Below are 9,835 nucleotides of genomic sequence, written 5' to 3'. Positions count from 1 at the left end.
AGACATTGACAATAAACATCTGTTGAAACAAGCAAAAAAATCTCAATTCATTTATTGAGATAATAAATAGAGAATTTATTTTTGAGTGAAATATTTACATTCAATCCAGTGTCATCAGCTTTGTATTTGGGATTGTGCGCAACAATGTAATGTAAAAAAAAAAATAGTCCCTGTGTTGCAGCACTGGTGTGATGTCCTGTACGTCTGTCTGTCTGTCAGAGAGGCTGCAGCTCCGTCTCATTGTTTTCTGTATGAAGGCGGAATTACACTTGGTCATTTCACAACCCTGTAAAAACGAAACTGTACAGACCTTTGGACTCACACAAACACACACACCCACATTTGAACATAACTTTCAACCCACATTCACACCCATCGAGCCACATTCAGACATTTAATCATTGAAGACTGCAGGGTCAACAAACCTCTCACATACTAAAGTTTATATCAAATAATCATACATCCGTATTTTATTATGACGATTCTAATACTCACATGAAGCTTGTGTAGCATTTTCCATGATGTTGTAAAGTTTACTTTTATGGTCATTCATGAAAGTATCTTAACTGTGGAGGTTTATTCTTCACACAGCACTGGGGTAAGAGGATTAACTTTACAATACGTCACAAAACATGATGATACATTAGCACAATCATTCATAAACATTGTTTGTAAATAAATATCGTTTCCCAAAGTTTTTATTCAGGGACCTACTTTTTGAATTTGGGCTGGTTTAATATTTTCTTAATAGCCTACTTTTTGAACTGTTATACCCTCATTTTGAATAAATCAACATTTCCATGAGATATACATTTGACAAATGAATAATAAACTTTATTTTAACTATGTTCTTTAAAAAAAAAGTAGTTAGTAAAAGACTATAAAATAATCCTGCAAATCTGTGGATCCCGACCCACTTTCTGGGAATTACTTTTTCTAAAATACACCTAAACATTACCTGGCATCTGAGTCTTGCGTCTCCACGCTACTATTCTCTTGTAAACTTTGTTCAGGAGCCACATGACGAGCATGAGGAGGGCGGCCACGCAGGCCAGAGCCAAGGCAGAGACAGACAGGTACTGAAGATCCTCATACAGCACCTCTGCAGAAGAAAGAAAGAAAAAAAACCATCTTATTTACTCCTTTGTTTTTGTTTTTTTGTGAAGCAGGACATGACAATACAGTGAAACACGTGTATCAGTAGTGACGAGACAGGGTGGACAGAACACACCAACAAGAAAAACAAACAAAACACACTGCAATTTGCAACTGTGTGTGTGTGTGAGAGAGAGAGTGCAGAGTAAAAAAGTTATAGTGGGGAGATTTTAAAGTAGGACACAAATGTTGACACAAAACAAAAGGCTACCTGCAAAGGTGAGGTCACACAGGAAGGAGATTAAGACCAAAACTGTGACAGTGTAAACGCTACGTGTTCTCTTGTTTGTCATTAAATATTGACTAATTTTCACGTATGAACAGTAACAAAACCCATCTGAGAGTAATAACGATACAGCGACACAGCGGGGGAATTCTTATACAAATGTATAAGATGCAAAAATCTATGTTAAAAATATGATAACTCACTAAAAATAAAGCGGCAGCTGTAGTCCCCATAACCCCCACACATGTGCACAGACTGAAAAACATAGCATATGCATACTGTGTGTGTATATGTATACACACACATATGTACAGGCATAGTACTAACATCTACAGTCCTGTGCTCCATCTTAGATGTCACACCATAATAATGTGTGGCTGGTTCTGTGAGAACTATAATTCACCACAGCAATCGTGTTTCTGTCATGAGTTTGAAAACGCTGGCCTGTGTGGACTCTCCTGTTTGCAGAGAATAAGCTATAAAATTATAAGAATCCAATCTCTGCTAAACAGAGTGTTGTTTTAGGTTTTAACGTTGATCAAAGTTATATACAGTGCATACAGTAAATAATATTAAGATGGTTTACTTTCCCCATCACCTGTGTGATGGGGAGGACATTATAAATCGATTCTGTTATTATTTAGCTCATGTATCATGCAGAGTGAATGTCTAAGTGTTTGGTGAAAAACTTTCCATCTCCATCCAGCATTAAAAGTATGCAATATTTTAAGACTTTACTGCCTTCATGTCATAAATGTCCACCAGAAAAGGATGGTAGGAACCCACCATCTAGTCTCTTCAAAAGACCCTGTACACTCATATTACCATCTGGTGTCACCAGTCCCAAAATGCAGCCCGTGGACCAATAACGGCCCACAATCAGATTTTGTACAGCCCACAGCTTTGGTTTTATGACGTATTATTTATGGCCAGGGACGAACTAGGACTAGGAAAATCAGGCCTGGTCGCGTCGTCACCATTAGGTCAGCTGGTAATGAGTTCAGGGTTTGCCCAGCCATAACAGACGGATTCATGTGGACGATTGGCCCATGGGATTGGCCCACGGGAATCTCCTCCTCCTCCATCAAATTTGGCCTAACTGTGGAAACCAGTAAATTTCTTACTGATTTATTTTGGGAAAAACCTCCACAAAACCCCAGATTCAACTCACCATTGACTTTGAGGACAAACCCAACATCCTTACTGCTTCCTCCTGCTTCTGTAACAGTGACCACGTAGAATCCAGCGTCCTGCAGCCGCAGGTCTGACAGGCCCATGGAGCCATTGATGTAGGCCTGCACTCTGCTGCTGTAATCCACTGTTATGTTGCTGTACACCCCCGGCTGCCAAGTCCCTATGGTGCGGCTCACCACTGCCGACATAAAGTTCCATTGTATGGTGGGGATCCCGCTGCAGGAGACGTCCACCGAGAAAAAGACGTCCTCCTGCACTGACCTGGTGAGGCTCCTCTGGGAAGAGTGGATGGAGATGGCTCCAGCTTCAGGAGGAAGAGGACATGAAAGTGAAACTTGAAATTAATTCATGTTCAGTCTGAGTCATGTAGACAGATGCAATGAATACAAGGGGAAACTCACTGTAGCCACATAGCAAAATATAATGTACTGTCTTTAAAATAAATGTTAAATGATGTTTGACACTTTATCTCGACATTAGGCAGCTCTTTCTGACTAGAAACTCAAGTTTGCGTCACTTTATTTACCACTCACTCCCTGCACCAAATTCCAGAGGAAAAAAGCAGCACTTTTTACGCTGCAGCACACAGCAGTTATTGATCCACTGCACCTAAAACTTAACTATCCCTTTAAAAACCTGTATTTGGCTAATGTTGTGTTATGATTTGCCAGTAATGTGATGTAATGGCAGACAGACTGTACCATTTTTCTGAATTCCCCAAGATACGGGTGCCATTTTATAGTTATTTTGATACTTTTACTAATTGAAATGCAAAAAAGTTACCGTACCAAACCAAACCATCTCAAACGCGGCTTTTAAGGCAGGTGACTGTACACCTATCATGTATACTTGGATTGTCTTCCTTTTCTGCCAAGGCTTTCACACCCTGGACCTTTAAGTCAAAAATAAACTGGTGTACAACAACAGTCAGTCTTGTGTAAAGTACCTAAAAGGGATACAAGTATCTTACCAGAATATGACTTTGGTAGAAGAAGTTGAAGTCACATATTATTAAGTAAAAGTCTTAAAGTATGACGTTTACTGTACTTAAGTATCAAAAGTCATTTTCTGATATAAAATGTACTGAAGTTTTAGAAGTAAAAGTATGTAAGTAAGTGAGGAGTTGGTGAGGTTGTGGGTTCAATTCCTGGCTCTGCTAGTCTATATGTGGGCAAGACACATAACCTCATGTTGAAGCATGTGAATGGTTATGGATGGTCATTTTTAGTCTTGATGACCATTACCAACTCTTATTCTGATTTTATTTGGTAGTAACGAGTAACAAAGTTAGATAGAGGAAATGTAATGGAGTGAAAGTACAAGTTGCCAGAAATACAAATAACAACGTAAAGTACAGATATGTGAATTTTGTACTTAAGTACAGTAACCAAGTATTTATACTTTGTTACAACACTGGTTTTAATGTTGTGACTGAACAGTATATTTTATCAACACTTTTAGAGCTAATGTTTAACTGTCACCCTGGTATGATTATGTGTAGAGCTACAGCAGAAACAACGTGGCTCTGTAAAAAGAAAATGTTGACACGGCTCATCTGCACTAAATTCCACGTTCAGTCAGAGATGTGCTGTTTCCGGTCGCCTCTTGTTTGGAGGAATGAAACTTGTCAGACAAGCTGAGAAAGAAGAACACATTTAAAAGGCAGTTCTGGCCACTTGTGATGAAATATGTCTGACAGTGTGGGGGATCTGGTTCTGCTGGTGGTGTGTTTGCCTGATGAAGCGCAGGTAAAGAATTCACCTGAGAATACCAGTGCTGACTCAGAAAGCAGAATGTGTGGGAAAAAAGGTACGTGTCCTTGCATTCAGACGTCACAGTTTGCTAAAGAGCAAACTGCTTATTGTTGATTTTCCGATGAGAAGACAATGCTCTTTTTTTCTGTTTCTGTGAGATTCAGATTTCTGTACACCTATTTTTACTCTCAGTGAGTTCTGCCTGTTTCTATATTTGAGCCATGTGTTGAGAATCCCTCAAAGGGATCGTTCAGGTGAATGAGGCATAGTTGTGTTACATAGAGTAGATAATGTTCCGCACACTGCCTTTGACACAGGAGAACCAGGAACCCCTTTCCCTGTTTTGATGTGAACAGGTAACAAATACACAATGGCGGCGAGTAAAACAAGGCCTGATGTAAAATAAAACTGTACGTTGTATTTTAAACATTCAGAAGTTTACTGTGTTGTTTGACAGCCCTTTTCTTGCTCAACATTCTGATGCACATAAGCTGTGTTACGTGCATTATCAGCTGTTCATTTATACTTCGTAATGGCTGTCAGACAGCATAATAAACAGTGGAAAGTCTTTTTCCAACATTACATAACAGCTAGACGTCTATTGATTTATAGATTTTCTTTTCCAGTTGGGCCTTCTGCAACACCTTCCCTCCACTGTCCCCATTCCACTTCAAAACAACATGTAAATTGTGTTCCAAACAGGCAGCATGTGGAATACTGTCCACTCAGTGTATGATACAGCCCCCTCTTCAAACTATGCTTTTAATAATTATAGGAATTCCAAACGAGCAACCACAACAGACAACTGAAACTGGAAAAAAATAAATATGTGTTGGAGGAGCTTACCTAGGTCACAAATATATAAAGTGATGCTGAGAAACACAGCAACATCTTGTACATCCCAGAGCCTGAACTGCCACATTAGAATCCCAGACCCATTGGTCAAACGACAGAAGAAGAAGAATCTCCTCCAGATTGTCTCACATTCTGAGGCTGAAGACTTTCAGCGTCCACGCAGTGTCTTATTTTACTTGTTCCAAAGTTGTCTCTCCTCCGTTGATCCTGTGTGTCTGTTTACATACGTTGGTGTGTGAGTTTCCCTCGTGTGAGAAATCAGAGTGGTGGTCACAGCAGTGCTGGAGTTTCCCTCCTCTCTCAGGCCTGAGCGCGATTTCTCTTCATACCTGCACAAGTCAGTGCCAGCCAGCCCACACCTATCAGACAGGTTGAGCCAGAGATTACTGAGCAAACATGAAGGGAGGGTTATGTGATCTCACACACACACACACACACACACACACTTGAGGGTAAAGAAAAAAAAAGAAAAAAGAAGCTCTAGAGTTACCACACATCTTTCTCAATTTAATTAGTGCCCCCACCCACACACACACACACACACACACACACACACCTGAGTATATGTAGACACACCACACAACTGCTAAATGAAACCAGGAGAGGTGGAATCAGCCTGAGTTTGTGAGAGAGACACACCTGGTTAAACATGTCAAACAGGAAGTGTGTGTTCACACCAAGAAATGAACACAAAGGGAGAGAGGGAGTGAGGGAGAGAGAGGGAGAGAGAGTTTACTGACCTTTCATTTTAAAAAAGAGGCAGAGACGTGGTTCAGTTCTGGGCTTCTTCATCTACTCTTCTATTCTTCTATTATATATGTATATGTGTGTGTACACCCACAGTGCTCAAATTTATTAGACCACCTGTCATTAAAAACGATAAGACATAAATTAAATATTTAAGGAATCTTTCAAAAACTTGTTTAAATCTATACAAACATGTTATTGTTATTTATTTATTTATTTATTTATTTATTTAATTGGCAAATAACATAATTAAATTAATCAAGCATATACATATAATGTGTATATATATATATATATATATATATATATATATACATATATGTTTTTGATTGGACTGAGAGAAAGGACTTTAGAGCTCTAACTAACAATTATTTTCTCGATTAATTGAGCATTTGTTGGGTCCACAAAATGTCAGAAAATGTTGAAATTGTTGATTGGTGTTTCCCAAACCTTGAAATGATCAATCTTTCATGATTTCTTTGTAATGAAACCAGAACATGTTCACATTTAAGCTGCAATATCAGAAAGATTGAAATATTTGTTAAACAAAACTTGAAAACCAAATAAGATTAGGAAAATAGTTATAAATATAGTTAATAATTGATTAATAATAATTAATCTAACTGTTGCAGCTAATCGTTGCAGACATTGCAATGTCAAACTTTTACTTGATTTTTTACCAATAATGAACAAAACTTGGATAAGATTACATAGTTGTTCACTACAGCACATTCTAAAACAACAGCTGTACATCGCATAAAAAAACAACAAAAACAGAATATAATGTGTGTATATTGTGTGGAAGTATATGTGTGTGTGTGTGTGGGGGGGTGGCGTAGTTTGTTCAAAATGCTTTTTATAACTTTTGTTCACAAAAAACAGGGATATTTTTGTACTGTTTGGTTTGAACAGCTCTGCAAAACAGTTAAAGCTGCAGTGATGTCAACTTCTGTTCAGCTTCCTGTCCATTGCCGCTGTGTGCGTTCTACACCATCACTATGACAACATGTTTGGTGAGGGTGTGCGGCCTTTATTCACCAATAAACAGCCTAACCTTTTGTTATATCGCCCAAACAATCTAAACTTAAACTTCTTTGTTGAGAGAAGAACTAAAGATATCGGCTGAATGTCAGTTTATGACACAAGTGAAAACAAACACAGTTACTCACATGTGGAGTCCCTCCAGCCAGTGAAGCAAAAAGCAAACAGATCTCGTCCAAAACAAACAAGGCTGCAGTTTGACGAGCGTCCATCCTGTTAAGGACTGGGCTAGCTCAAGGTGAGGCGTGCAGAATGATTTATTACATGATCGAAATCATTTCAAGCTCAAAAAGAAAGAAGTCGGCATGGAATAGATCAGTGGTGTGGTGTGGTGTGGTGTGGTGTTGTGTTGTAAGAGGGTGAAATTTAAGTCAAACTAAAGAAAGAGTTGGTCGACAGCAGCAGCTTCTAATATGCAGCCTGTGGCCAAGTGGAAAGGGAGCTTGGCTCCCCGGGCACTACTCAGTGTGGCAGCCAACTGCTCCTTATTCTAGGATGGGTCAAATGCAGAGAAATAATTTCCCTAAGGGGATTAATAAAGTTAAATAATATATTTATGACAGGTTACACACACAGCACACAGGTGTAGCCAATCAGCTGTTAAAGGAGCAGTCCCACCCACAAACACACCTGAACCAGAGCAGCATAAGAAGACCCACTGATCTTCTTATACAACAGAGAGGACCGCTTCTTTGTGGAGGTCTGGCTCCTGATTGGATAAAGTGTTGTGGATGACAGCAAGTACACTTAACTTAAAAAAAATCTAAGACTTTATTTTCTTGCATGGAAATGACATCACAGCTGGCACAATGTTTGTATCCTGCTACCACAGCTGCAACAAGTTCAGTCAAGGATACTGATACCTGCATGTGTGCAATTTCTGCTGTCATTTTTGGGTAAACTGAGATGCTTCTTAGCTCACCTCAGTTTAATATCTGATAACCCCCCTTAATTGTCCAAGACTAAGCAATGCTTATAAACTCTGATTGGGTTCCATGTAGTGTTGATAGTATCTGAGCTGCGCAGTTTGGAGAAATAATGTTGTTCATACACCCAGGCCAGTAGGTGGCAGTATTTAGATTATCACCCTATTGCATCAAACAATGAAACAGGAGGTGCTTCCTTTCTTGAGAGGGATAAAAACCCTTTTCCCTTTGCCTCTCTTAAATTTCAGTCATTGATCAAATCACATTTGCCAGAATCTATTTCAGCTTTTAACCACTTGAACGTGTAATTTTAAAATTCGACCGTTTGTTTTTCGAAGGTTAAATAGGCGCAATGGATGATTATAGGTCAGGCTTTGATTTGGAAGTATTGCAGTGCATGATGGGAAATTAAATAATCTTTTCCATTTGATAAAATAGTCTTTTATTTAAGCCTTTGTGTATAACACTTTATTCAGTCCTGAATTCATGCAGAGTCACGCAGCACCTCTATAAGCTATGGTTTTGTTAGTGTATACTCTGTTAGCACCACCAGTGATTGTGGTTTGTCTGTGAAACAGTAGCCTGTCTGTAATGTATACAACTCATACTTACCTGGCAGGGGAGACACCATGATCAAGAAGGTGGTTCACCCAGGGCGAGGCTCAGCCATTGCACTCCGGTTGTGCTGACCCCTGCGAATTCCTCAAATGTGGGAATCTCGACTGCATAATTTCTGGTAGTGGGGGACTGCGTTCGCGCTCTCCCCTGTAATAGTGTGACTAATAAAGCGGTTCTCCATGATTACTCACAATCATTGATGTCTGGCTCTACAAATAAACCGTTACGGCGGTTTATATAGTTTGCTCCCACCGCGTTTCGGTTGCTAAGTCAATACTGGCATGCTTACCTTTACTTTCCAAGAATATTTAATTAACATTTGGTTTCAAATACAATTCAATTGTATGTGGTAGCTGCATAACGGTCACAGAACGAACATAAACAATATCCTCCTTGTCCACAAATGGTAATCTATTTTTCAAGTCATTTGCAATAAACATACCTTAAAATTAATGGTAAATTAAAAAAGCTCATAAGCTTTTTTGCGTATATAAACCCAACAAGAAGAGATTGGGATCCAATAAAATTTGTTTTGAGATCATTTTTTTGCATGTTCTCCCCGTGTGTGTGTGGGTTCTCTCCGGGTTCTCCGGCTTCCTCCCACAGTCCAAAAACATGCAATGTGGGGATTAGGTAAATTGGACACTCTAAATTGACCATAGGAGTGAGTGTGAGAGTGAATGGTTGTTTGTCTCTATCTGCGTGTGGCCCTGCGATGGACTGGCGAACTGTCCAGGGTGTACCCCGCCTATCGCCCGATGTAGCTGAGATTGGCACAGCAGCCCCCGCGACCCTCTGGTGGAGGATAATGCGTAGATGATGACTGACTGACTGACTTTCACCTCTCCCGAGAACTTCTTTATTTCCCTACATTGCCACATACTATGGTATAATATTCCTGTAAATTCTGTGCATATATCTGGGATGTTTTTGTTATATCTGTTCAGATCCACTGGTGTCACATAGATTTGCATTAACCATTTGTACTGAGTTAATCTAAGGCATGTATAAGGCGTGTATTGATACATTTAGTGTGAGCTTGGAGAAACAAAGTTGGGATTCCATATAGCACAGCAACATTTTACTTTGGTTTATTGTCAGAAATTAAAATAAGAGAGACATTTCTTGGTTGTCGTAGCCTTAGAATAAACCTTTTTAAATGTACTTGAGGTATGGGGCTTGATTGACAGATGGTGCTGTCTTGCAATCCCATGTCTTGCAGAAGCCTGATTGGACTTGTGTTTTTGCATTTTGTTGCCAGAGCTTACAAAGCACATCATGAACCTGAAGTATAAACTGATAAGGATGAAAGATAAAAC

General features: G+C 39.3%; 1 protein-coding gene and 1 non-coding gene across 2 annotated transcripts; one reads left to right on the top strand and one right to left on the bottom strand.

Annotated features, from left to right (window-relative positions):
- Positions 1-54: 54 nt before the first annotated feature.
- LOC122762160 (V-set and transmembrane domain-containing protein 5) lies at positions 55-5,779 on the bottom strand. Its single transcript, XM_044017359.1, has 5 exons — positions 5,741-5,779; positions 5,176-5,543; positions 2,553-2,879; positions 959-1,102; positions 55-247 (listed from the first exon to the last, which is right to left on the bottom strand). The coding sequence occupies exons 2-5, from the start codon at positions 5,249-5,251 to the stop codon at positions 216-218; spliced, it is 579 nt and encodes a 192-aa protein (XP_043873294.1). The 5' UTR covers positions 5,252-5,543; positions 5,741-5,779; the 3' UTR covers positions 55-215.
- A 2,723-nt stretch (positions 5,780-8,502) lies between these two features.
- LOC122762170 lies at positions 8,503-8,666 on the top strand. Its single transcript, XR_006358663.1, has one exon. It is a non-coding gene; the product is annotated as a U1 spliceosomal RNA (small nuclear RNA).
- The last annotated feature ends 1,169 nt before the right edge of the window (positions 8,667-9,835 follow it).

The sequence above is a fragment of the Solea senegalensis genome, unplaced genomic scaffold (genome assembly GCF_019176455.1).
Source record: "Solea senegalensis isolate Sse05_10M unplaced genomic scaffold, IFAPA_SoseM_1 scf7180000015318, whole genome shotgun sequence".
Lineage (NCBI taxonomy): Eukaryota > Metazoa > Chordata > Actinopteri > Pleuronectiformes > Soleidae > Solea > Solea senegalensis.
The sequence above is the reverse complement of the archived record's forward strand: the minus strand, read 5'-3'. Positions and strand labels throughout refer to the sequence as shown.

What these genes read in the sequence shown, in the direction of transcription:
- LOC122762160 (XM_044017359.1), bottom strand. Translation starts at nt 5,251, where the DNA reads ATGTGGCAGTTCAGGCTCTGGGATGTACAAGATGTTGCTGTGTTTCTC. An exon ending in TTTATATATTTGTGACCTAG is followed by an intron (nt 2,880 to 5,175) that starts GTAAGCTCCTCC and finishes TTCCTCCTGAAG; the next exon opens with CTGGAGCCATCTCCATCCAC. An exon ending in GTTTGTCCTCAAAGTCAATG is followed by an intron (nt 1,103 to 2,552) that starts GTGAGTTGAATC and finishes TTTCTTCTGCAG; the next exon opens with AGGTGCTGTATGAGGATCTT.